Genomic DNA, 12,176 nt, shown 5'->3' with positions numbered 1-12,176 from the left:
TTCCTGACAAAGTTTTTAATGAGACAGTACACTATAGCATATAACAGAATATTTTTCCTAGCAAGATTTTAATTAGACAACATTTACTCAGTTTTGTGTGGGCATTCAAGGGGGAGTGTTATGAAGCAACTTGTGTAAATGCCACACAATTATTTGGTCTTCTTTGTCATCACCATTAAATGCATAGCCAAGTTTTTCCAAGCCTATTAACCTATATGTATGACTAATGTGTATCTAGTAGTAGCCTGTTTCTATTATAAATACATGGTGAATGCACTTGCAAATTCACCCATTCTCATTTTCATCCGTAGTGAGATAATATTACAGATAGTAAAATACTTCTTTAGCGCTCTCTCTCTATATATAATTTATAACATAATCAAATAATTTCCTATAAAAAACTGAATTTGAAGAGGGTGAAAAGCTGAGTGCAACCGTACAAGCAAGCGAAACTAACAAAGGCATAGGCCAATTGAAAAGCGAAACAAACTCTGCTACAAAATCACAAATTAAAGCCCTTCTAATCTTCATCCTCGCGATTCAAGATTGAACTCATCATCCAACATTGGGTAAGATTCGAACGAATTGAATTGAATTGAATTTGTGATTTGACAATTAAGAGGGGTTTTCAGTTTTCATCTTAGGGTTTCATTCTCTCATTTCTGCTTTTCAGAATTTCGTTTTATTACTAATATTGAATTCATATGCTTACTTGTGAATCCGATCAGTCTTTCCATTGCCATTTTTTTCAATTGCTTGATTGTATTGCATTAAGCATGCTGCTAATTTTTTGCATTGAAATTCGTCAGATTAGAAAATAATAAAATATATATAAATATATATTTAAGCTATTTTTCCTATAATTTGAAACTAGAAGGAATTTAATTTTTGTATGTCCTGCCAATATGCATAGGAGCATATCAAATGCTTTGAATTTCAGTGAAAAGTTCTGCAATGTGATTGTTGATATCCTAGTTTAGTAGGTACTAATGGATCTCGTGGATACAAACTGCATCATTCCTGAAGATGTATTTCGGGACATCCTTTCGCGGCTTCCGGTGAGAAACTTGTTGCAATTCAGGTGTGTGAGTAAGTCATGGTGCGCCCTGATTGACGACCCCACCTTCATTCAAACACACTACAATGCTCAATATGCATTGCACAAAGTACATGGTGATCTGCCCAAACTTCTCTGGAAACACTTGTTAACCATACGACGAATCTATCCAATCCAATGCCATCTTCTTTCTAAACAGCACGGGGATGACACTGTTTTGAATCTGACACCTGATGTAGAGCGTCTTACAAACTCTATTTTCCCCAATCATCCGTATATAAGCTTTGATGTCTTTTGCCGAGGCATTGCTAATGGCATTATTTGCCTTCAATTTAGAGGCATGGATGTAAAACAATTGGGCAGGGGATTTTTTAGTTGTGGCTTGTGGAATCCTGCGTCTCGAGAGGTGAAGATTGTTGCCTTTCCACATTTGCCCGATCAACGTACACGTATACCTGGAGGGTTTGGGTTCGATGTTGTTGGTTTCGGGTTTGATCCTGTGTCGAATGATTATAAGATTGTGGCTATTATTCCTGTTAAGTCAGACATTGTTTTGTTGTACATGGTCTACTCACTAAGCACCGACTTTTGGAAGAGGGTTTGCCAACCATCTTTATTGGGTATAAACGCTACTGTGAGGTGTCCTGGAATGGATGCGTGTTTCAATGGTGTACATTATTGGATTGCTAATCTTCTGAACAATGAGTATGACCCTAAAATATTTAGGATCCTATCATATAACTTTAGCACCGAGGTGTTCAGGTTTTCTGATCCACCGCAAGGCGCTCTTCCACCCGTAGGTTACAACAGTGACAAAGTGATGTGGAACATTGGGCTACACAATGAAAGTATTGCTCTTTTTTTCATTCGCACAGCGGGTGAGGCTAGTGTTGACATCTGGACAGCCACTGAATTCGAGGATGGCGACTTTGGAGCTCCATTGGCATGGCAATGTTTAATTTCCATCAAACCAATTATTGAACGATTGGGTTCGTGGGTTGGGGCGCAACGGATGAATGGTGATCTTTTATTTTCTATGTTTGATTGTGAGTTGAGCCTTTACAATCCCACAACAGGCCAGTTCCGGAGAATGGGTATTAACTTTGATATATGTTTTGGATATGTAGAGAGTTTGTTCCCTTTGTCAAGGAGAGTTGTTGTATTGACATAAATAATAATGCATCTGTACCCCTTAAAATAAAATAATAAAAATTATGCATTTGTAAATAATAAGTAACATAATTCGGATGACCAGTGTATTGCTTTGTTTTTATTTGTGATTTGGATGGTTAATAATATATTAAAGTTAAAATATGTGGTTTAGATGGCCAGTTTTGCACTTGAGGAATGGGATAATATGCAGTGGTGCTAGTAATCGTCTTATATATATAGAAAAGAGCCTAGCACTGGTGAAAGGGAATGACATACTCCCCCAAATCCACGTCATGTGAAGAACATTGCTGTTAGTAACTCTACCTTGTGGGCTTTTTGTTGAAGTCCCACACCTCCTTTATGTGTCAAGGCATCATTGATTGTAGATCCTTAACTGTCTTTGTTTTTCTTCTGTCGAAGGGATAGATCTGTTGATCACAGGGAGCCAGACTACTTCATGCTGGCTTTCTATCCTTACTGGTTGTTACCTTGATTCTTGATACATTTGTTCAAGAATTGAAATCTCTTCATGAGATACGTCGAAGTCTGAAACTAGTAGAACATTTTTTGGCTTCAACACATCAAGACTGACCTGTATGGAAGTGTAGAGATCAATGCATATGAAAACTATTTACAGAACTACAACGATCAACTGTTTGTTTGACAAAGTTCAATCTTGTGCAGCATTATGATATCTTTTGATGTTGGTCGTGGTTCTTTATGATTTATCTTCGTTAAAGCTGATATAGAGAAGAATGAGTAGTAAGCAAACCTTTTTCCGGAAGACTCGTCAATTAGAGGTGAATCTTAAGAATCTTCATGTTGTCTAGGTGTGATGTCTCAAATGCCCGAATGAGCATTTGGTATGCTTCAATATGATTCTTTTCAGCTGCATTGCTGAAGGATATCATTTAGTCATGGTCGATAGTGCTATTGTAAAGCCTGAAGTGAACCTTGATTCTTTCTGTATGAATCTCTGTTTAGCTTGATTTTATAAGAAATAAATATAATATACATAGTTGATATATGATCTATTTGCTTACCAATGTGTTCATGACAGAGATTTAGCTGCTTTCAAAGATGTTCATATATGTTGTTGACTATGTGAGCCAAGCTTGAGAGCTCCCAAGCCTCTGTCGTTAATGATATAAACCTGATTGCATCCCAAATGTAAAATTTAATTAGCACTGCAATAATTGTTTTTGAAAAAAGGTGGCTGATATTGGTTGAGAGGAATATTCTTTTTCTGATCAAACTCTTTGAGTCTGAAATTGTGCTGGTGGTTCATTTGGATATCATGTCAATTTTTGTATGTCTAGTCTTTTCACATATTTCTTAATTATATACTTCAAGTTTATATCATTACTATATTCCTGTTAAACTATTGGAGAACATGAACTTCCATTTTTATGATGATGGCCCTAAAAAATAAAAAATCTGCAAAGCATGAGCTGTTGCTAGAGTGAGGCCGCATTGAAGCATGGAGCAGAGACATACTCATAACTCATGCTTGATAGACCTGAATTTTGTAATTTTTGTGATGCATAGGCAAGGATACTCCTGATGATCCAATATACAGCAGTTGGAATTAAAGCATTGGCACTTTCATATACCGGTGTTCTGTTTTGTATTGAGGTGGGAGCTCTTTGAACTCAATGATACACTTGGTAACATCTACCATGGCTCTGATGAGATAGCTAAGTGCTTTAAACTTGGGTTTGAGGGAGTTAGCATGATCCATTATCTCAGGAAGGTGCTTAAGGAATGCAACAGACTTTGCCAATGGGTTTACCAGGTAGAGTTGTGCAACCAACCACAATTCATCATAATACACGGCAAAGGCTGCAAGAGTGAGGACCACCTTTGCGTTCCATGAGTAGCTCGACACCATGTTGAGTATTGATAAATCATAGTTGTTGCATGTGCATCTCCACTGCTAGAGCCTAGAGGCACAGCGCTTGCAAGTTATCTGCATAAAGAATGTTATTAGGGGACCAGGTGTTCTAAAAAGTGCTCATGTTTGCTGTTATAAGAGTGTGACCAGACACCAGAGGTTTATGTCATTGCAGGTAAGCATTTGAAGAACTTTTATACTTAAATATTCAGGTACATTTTTATCTCATATTCATACGCTCTATTTACTAAACTGTTTGGCCAACTTATAGGAGTTTCTTGAATTTCAGGAATTGTTTTCAGAGTATAGATGATTTATCTAACCTTGCAAGAGATTTTGTTTATGGTATATGCCAATAGCTCTATCAATTCTCCGTAGCCAGCCTGAAATGCCTTATCATCAAGCGCCTCTAATTGTGCTTGAGCTCCCTGTGAGTTGTTTAAGCAGACAACTTTTTCATTAAGACAGCTAACATTATGCAAGTCTAGAGAAACGAATGGAGTTTTATAAACTATCTTCAATTCTACATGTGTTATGTACCTGTATAGAGCCTGGGCTGGTTGGTGTAGCACGGTTAAAGATATCTTCAATGATGTGGAGTCAAGTTTTCACGACCATCCTGGGCATGTGTGGCTCGAAGTTGGTTCAGCATTGTCGTGTCATCAGAAGTTGAGAACAAATGACGGTCACCCCTGAGGCCCTGAATTGTTATTTCCTGGCAGGTACAACAGCAGTCTCCATTTTTTGTAATTTTTTAGATTGTGGAACCTAATCTAATCCTGAGCTATCTATTAACTTCTTATATAGTCCTATCTGATGGCTAGTTAATTAGTTATGGGAATAAAGGATGATTGAACTACCTTGCTTGTAAGAGGGTGAGAACTTTTGATCTGCTGCTAACTACTAACACGGCTAACGACACGTATCAAATTTGGCGCCGTTGCCGGGGAGATTGTGTTTTATTTTTTATTCCAAAGTATGACTTAATGTAAATGGGTATATTCTTATTATATTATCATAGCTTTATTGGTTATGCTGGCTCTGTACTTATTTGTAATGATGTTAGCTTTCATCTGCAGTATATTCTAGTGTCCTTTACTTCTTTCTATTATGTGCGTAGGTTCTCTAAGTAGTATTGTTTAAGTTGTAATGTTCCTGTGCTAGTAGTGTTATCATATGCTAATTTTTATATCATGCTTATATCTTCTTATTGTTTAATATCTCTGTGTACTAGTTAATGGTACTTAATTGTCTCACTTTACCTTTTGTAATTAGCTACTTTAACACATAGACCATAATCTAAAAGTTATATATGTCAGTATTGCTACTGTCTTGTAATTTTTCTTCTTTTAAGTTTGTTGCTGTTCTTAACTATACCTGATTCTTTTGGTTCATATATGGTCAGAATAGCTAGTCTTTTCTTATTTATCATTTGCTCTAGTGAGCTTGTTTGATACATTTGTGAGATTAAACGGTTGGATTTTTATTGTCAGACCGGCCAAAGGTTGGATTTTTAGATTCCATTTTTCCTATATATATATATATATATATATATATATATATATATATATATTATTCATATTGATGCAGAGGTAATTAATTAGATCGTACACTTTGTATATGGTTTAGTTCAAATTTAGTAAATATAAGCAGTTGCTTAGAACTTCCAAATTATATGACCTGCATCTTCATTATTGATATATATATGTGCTCAACAATATAAAGTTTTGATGATCACTAATTTGCTCGTACAGATTGCTCAACTAATGACCTTATTGAGTACTAATAGTGCTTTAGTTAGAGTAGTATTATGAGTCTTTTGCTTGTTTCTTGGTACCGTTTTTGCAAGCTTTAGTCTTGTTTTACTCCTCTTAGTAATAAGCATATATAAACTCAAGTGTTTAACATGTTTTATATCACATTTTTGCATGTCTTTTGCTTGTGATTCTCTTTTATACCTGTACAAGTTGGGCAACAAGGAGTATTTGACCGATCATCATCTCAGTTAATATATGTTTTTGGTTAAGAGTTCATGATGTTCAAAATTCTCAAGTTGATTTATAAGTTCAAAGCACCTGAACTCTAAGTCTGAATTTTTTTTGATATATTTGAGGCATAAATTTGGAAACATTCTGACCATAATTTGCTCAATGAATTGATACTCTGACTGTATGTTAGCTGGACTTGACAGAAGTAATAAGAGGTATTTAGTGTAGTCTGAAATTCAGTGCTAAAACATATACAATGCTAGCATATCATATCCTTTAAAGTATGTGGCCTGCTCATATAGACTTTTGTGTTCTCTACTTAAAATCAAAATGATGAAAGTCAGGATAATGGTGGCTGCTCATTTGAGCTCTTTATTATACCACTAATTTTTGTTTTCTTGCATAGGTTTATGGAAAAGTCTAGATTACTACTCCTCACCTAGTCTAAATATATGTTTTCAACAAGGGAGCTGAGTTAAAAGATAAAGCTTAGGTTCTATAATTTTGGTTCTAACTTCTAAAGTTTGGTGAAAGTTTGATTAAAATTAGTTTATTGATTGTTTTGTTTGGCCGATTTTTGCAAACAGATTTATTTTACTCGACCCGCACATCTGATTAGTGCTATATTAGTAACAACCTGTCAATGTTATGTTTTCATAAAACTTTTTGCATGACATTAGCTTGTTTTTACTTCTTGCATCATATCTACTTGGATTATATAAGTCACCTTGATTCTATTCTTCTTACTCCTATTAGGACCTAAGATGATTATTGCTTAAGCTTTTACTTTATCATATTATACTAACGATACCACCTGGTAATATGTGAAGTTAAGTTTTTGGTAAGTTTTTAGAGCCTTTAAAGTCCTTACTAAGGGAAGACATAACATACTCTACCCCATAGACAGGTGCTACTGATTATGTTACTATTTTTCTTGCACGGGTTAAAGCTGAAATCATAGAGGTGTTCTTAGATGAATTGAGGAGTGGTGTAGAACTGGATCAGTTGTTCTTGGATGCTCTAAATGAGATCAATTTGATGGAATGAAGATCGAGCTATGTCGAGCCAACGACGTAAACCAAAGGCGCTACTTGTGAGGCAACCCAAGAATGATTTTATTGCTTAAATTTAATTTTTCTTTTTTTTCTTTATATTTTCTTATAGTTATTAGTTTTGATTTGATTTTAATTTTCTTAATAATGATGGTCATTTGGTACATCTCCTTTTGGATTTTCGTTTTGAACCACTGTGAGACTGCTTGCTCTTGATTAGTTGTCTAAACACAGAGTTGGATTAGCATCCCTTGAATGGCAATTTGCAGTCTGATTGTTACTTTGAAATCTGCATATCTTTGATCTAAATTTTCTCATGCATTTCACCTTACTCATAAATCTGCAGTCTTATCAGAGCTGTGTGAAGTTTTAAATTTTAGTTTGCATTTGTCTTGGACCTTGTGAGTTGCTCTTTAATGATATGTTTGAATTAACTTATTTTACTACTCATGCTCTCTGGACTATCTGATTGCACTACATATGAGCTTTTGTTTTACAAATAGTCATGTTAGAACATAATGTTTATTGAGTTGATTTTGCAAACATGTTTGACAAGCGTGCCTTTAGTATGTCTTGGGCTGATTTCAGTGCATTCATTTTTTTTATTTCTGTTCAAATTGCAACCTGTTCTGATGAATAGATTGATTTGGAACTTTTCTACCAGCTTTATTTATACTATATTCCTTTGTGCTTATACAGAACGTTATGAAATGGTTTTAGCTGGTTGCAAAGAAGAACTTTAGGAAGCTATAAGACCAGCGATGCAAGGATGCTTCGTGTGCTGCAGAACAGAGGCACAACACTGATTTTAAATGCTGCTATGGTTATCTGATCAGTTCACTCATTATTGGCAGAGCAGAAGGCTTCCTGAGCATAGCTTTCTGAGCATAATTACACAGCAAGCATGGCTTACAAACGCAAATAAACCAGCTAAGTGTCTTCTTTCCCTCTTCCTTTCTTTTTCTTTTTTTGGTTCCATTGAGGACAATGCAACACAGTAAGTGTGGGGGAGGAGTACGAACATGGTTGTTTCATGTGATTGATTAGCTGGATATAGCTGGATTTAGTTGGTTATAGCTGGTTTGGTGTTAGTAGTATGCTATTTTGGTTGGTTTACAGGTTAATAAATTTTTGGTTTTGTCCAATTTTAGGGGAGATGCTGTCAGAATTTTAAATTTTTAGTAGGTCATTAGTAGTTATTTAGTTTTATTTTCTTAGATTCTAGTTTAGTTAAATTTCAAGTTGATTAGTAAATAATAGTGTAAACATTTATATATTAAAAAGGGTGATTTTCTTGTTTTTGTCATATATCGGCTTACATTGGATTAATTAAAAATGGCATGTAAGATGGCATAAATCCCTCTTTGACACGGTTTGTGGTAAGATCGTTTGTTTCCCCCAAATGCGATAGGACATTAAGTGGTAACATTTTGGACCTAGTGAGGATATTTTGAGCCGTCTACCGTTCATGACCGACATTTTTTCGGTTCAAATTAGTTTCATTCATGTGTGATATATCTCCTCTCTTGTTTACTTTTATCTTGAGTTTGCATTGATTCTCCCCAAGATTGCAACTTTTACATGTTTTAAAAATGATTGAGGCATTCTTTTCACATTAGAACTTTCAGAGCTTATATGATATTCATATAAATTATTACCTTTGTTTAACCCCTTTGAGCCTAATTTCCTATTTTTCTTTGTTTAACCATGCATTACGAGCTTGTAGCCTCCAACATTATTTACCTAAGCTAATTAAATGGAGTTATTATGATATGAAAATGTGATGTATGTGGTATTGTGAAAGAAATTTGTTCAAAAGTGAAAGGGGAAGGTATTTGAAGAAAAAAATGAAAAGAATATTAAGTGGTTCGAGTGAAAAAAATGAAAAAATGAAAAAATAAAAATTTAAAAAGAGAAAAAAAAAATCAAAATCATCAAAGCTTATAAAATACATATATATATTATGGAAAATGTTGTATTGGAGATATTTACATTTGTGATGATGAAGGCCGGGTATGTATGATCCAAAAGAAGTGTGGAGTAATGGTGTTTGTTTATTATCATATGTGGAGTCTTCTTGGACCTTGGCATTTATAGGCCATGTTATTACATTGTTCATACTCCATTTAGTTTGGCTTGTTATTAACACCACATTCCCAAATCATTTCCTACCCTCAACCATAGCCCCATTACAACCTATATAAAGACCTCATGATTTTAAACATGTATTAAGTGTACATTATATAGCGAATGAGGTTGAGATGTGATTCAAGCTTAAAGAGCAAGTACTCAAGTTGAGTTGAGTCTTGAGTGAACCTACTCTCTCTCTCATCTTCTCCACTTAAATACAAGATATTTCATTTGAGAGTGTAGAGTGTTTACTATCTAGGGAGGGTTACCATGAAAAGTCAAGTCAAATTTGGGGGAGGAAAGTGGTAAGATTCGTTGGTCAATTAGGGTGCTAAATTTTTTGTTAATGCCTAGAGTATCCATGTTTGTTGGTTGTGACAACCAAAATTTCCAAAATAAAAGGATTTCAATCATAATGTTTAAACTAAAGTTGCTAATTGATTTGAAGTTTCTTAGTATTCTCTTTATTTGTTTAATGCATAAATTGTATTAATTTAGGGTAGCTTTCAACATGATCATGGAATTTAGTAAAATTAGCTTGTGAAATGATGAACACACAAGTGAGTGCTTTTTGTCCCTAATTGCATGCTTTATTTCACATATCTTAGCTCCTTTATGGTCTCATCTAAGAATTTATAAAATTTATGAAAAAGCTGATATTTTGAATATACACATTGACAATTCATTGAATTTAGTGCGATCTATTTTTGTAGCATATCTCAAGTGGACCAAAGTGTGTCGATTCAGACATCTTGTTATCCTTCATCTATAGAGTAGCATTTTATCACAAAGATGGATTTGCTTTCAACCATATGTGTTTTCTGTCACCCATACAAGTTTTGTATTGTTTAGTCATCTCTTTAGTTGTATCTTTCATTGTGACTTGAGTACATGTTAAATCTAACTTGAATATGAAAATTGAGAAGATGACTGAAAAGAGAATTTCTTTATGTTGAGGATCAATCGCCAAAGTGGCTGTTTTCTGTTCCTAACTTTCATATTATATGTATTCTTCAAAGTTTGTGTTCCTATTCCTAGAGTCGTGGCCATGCTTATCTCGTCCAGAAGGTTCTCTTTCTCTATCTCTTGATGTTTAAGTCATGTTGTTCTAGCAAATTTGTTTTTTTGTTGTTGTTGTTGCCTTACTCCGACTTTCGCATTTGACTTTTGCTGCCAATTTTGGCGCTATCATGTATTAAAACTGTGATTCTTTTAATTTCTTGATTCTATGTTATTAAACGTGTGTTGTTAATCCCTTGCTTTTTATATTATTACATAATACAATATAAATGTCCTTTCATTACATAACATATAATTAATACAAAGTAATATAGTTTTAACTATCTAATATTGCCTTGTCTGTATTTTTTCCACAGCCAACAATTTTTTTTGTGCCGGTATAGGGCACTTTATGATGTGTTCTAGGGTATTATCTAAACAAATTTGTATCTCTGTGAGGTATTTCTTACTAGCAGAAGTCCCACATTGAATTTGATATATTCTGTCGGATCTAGCAGTAACGGATCCACCAATAGCGTGTTGAATACCATCCAAGTAGCTTTGAATCATATATTCCTGCGTGGGGGAAGGAGAAATACCTGGAACCAAATATACCCATTAGCAATATGGGAACTTTGAAACTTAATTTTTAAAAATTAACTAAAGATTTAGTACTTTACAACCTTTTTCTTGTAACCCGTTCATTATTAGGGGGGCTCAATGTTCTGTTAAACTTATAGCATTTTGGAAGAATGGCACCTGAGCTTGACCCGAACACGTGCCATGTTTGTTCCATTCGTGTTCCCAAAACTCTTCATTGGTCTTTACAAAGCTAGGCCAGTATTTTTGCATATCTCCAATGAAAGGCTGCATAAAATGACGGAGAAAACAAATGTAATATTTTTAATTATAAGAAATGTTGAGGCTTATATGTTGATTGATGTAGTAAAGTAGTATGTATATATACCTGTAAGAGATTTCCATCGTAGTTTTTGGCACAATTCAGCAAATTTTTCCCTTGAGAATCTTTGGGCCATATGCCATGGAGGGTGAAGTCTAAAAGGGTCGCTGGAGGATGTGTTCTGCAAGTTGTAGTCTTGCATACTCCTTTGGCCCATAGAAGGGCATATACTCCAAAACCAATTTGAGGAGGAGGGGGTGAAGGGGGAGGGGTGGAAGGGGGAGGAGGGGAAGGAGCATGGGGGGAGGAAGGAGGAGGTAGAGATGGTGGAGGAGAAGCGTTTGCAGATAATATTAGGAATAAAACACATAACACTGCACACGACATTTTGAAATTTTGGATTAAGATTATACTGTTGTCGTGGAACCTAAGGGTTTATATAGGCGGTGAAAATGTTGTATGAAAACATCATGAACAACATATAATCATATATAGAAGTTAAACTGATGACACTGATTTAGTGGATGGGATTTCAATCCCTACTAAACTCAAAATATGTTCTAGTTTTGTATGAAAATAACATAAAACAACACTAAGCGTATATATAGAAGTTTAACTAAACTGATTTAGTGGATGAGATTTCAATCCCCACTAGACTCAGTCTTCGTGTTGTAACTCTCCCGAGGGACAAAAACACCCAAAACAGTTGATATGATGTGTGATGTGATAATGTTGGTTGATTGATATATTTGAACAAACTATTCATGTTTGTAATGTAAGTATCATATCTTATCTCATGTAAACAACCCAAACTGTCTCCCCAATCACCCTGTTTTGGGGTCAATCACCATATTCTCGGTCCCGGTTCCGAACCTCGAAAAAAGCACAATAAGGCAAATATGGGATGTAAAAAGTGTTTAAAACCCACCCCCCTCTTATTCCCAACCTTTTCCCCATCTTCTGGACAGTTTTAGCAATTTTTCATATTTTTCCAATTACCGTC

The 12,176-nt window shown here is 34.9% G+C and overlaps 1 protein-coding gene and 1 pseudogene across 4 annotated transcripts; one reads left to right on the top strand and one right to left on the bottom strand.

Annotated features, from left to right (window-relative positions):
• The first annotated feature begins 304 nt into the window (after nucleotides 1-304).
• Nucleotides 305-2,303, top strand: LOC110720153 (F-box/kelch-repeat protein At3g06240-like). Of its 4 annotated transcripts, none has more exons than XM_021899162.1 (2): nucleotides 305-569; nucleotides 1,027-2,303. In XM_021899162.1, exon 2 carries the CDS (start codon nucleotides 1,398-1,400, stop codon nucleotides 2,226-2,228), a length of 831 nt encoding a protein of 276 aa, XP_021754854.1. In that variant the 5' UTR covers nucleotides 305-569; nucleotides 1,027-1,397; the 3' UTR covers nucleotides 2,229-2,303. The 4 variants fall into 4 exon arrangements, with proteins under 4 accessions (XP_021754854.1, XP_021754852.1, XP_021754851.1 ...); XM_021899160.1 differs by having other exon boundaries at nucleotides 984-2,303; XM_021899159.1 differs by having other exon boundaries at nucleotides 981-2,303.
• Nucleotides 2,304-2,381: 78 nt separating this feature from the next.
• LOC110720224 lies at nucleotides 2,382-11,560 on the bottom strand (annotated as a pseudogene).
• Nucleotides 11,561-12,176: the final 616 nt, after the last annotated feature.

The sequence above is a fragment of the Chenopodium quinoa genome, unplaced genomic scaffold, assembly GCF_001683475.1.
Source record: "Chenopodium quinoa cultivar QQ74 unplaced genomic scaffold, ASM168347v1, whole genome shotgun sequence".
NCBI lineage: Eukaryota > Viridiplantae > Streptophyta > Magnoliopsida > Caryophyllales > Amaranthaceae > Chenopodium > Chenopodium quinoa.
This window is presented reverse-complemented; position numbering and strand designations above follow the sequence as displayed.

Coding starts and splice junctions, on each gene's coding strand:
- LOC110720153 (XM_021899160.1), top strand. CDS start 990: ATGGATCTCGTGGATACAAACTGCATCATTCCTGAAGATGTATTTCGG.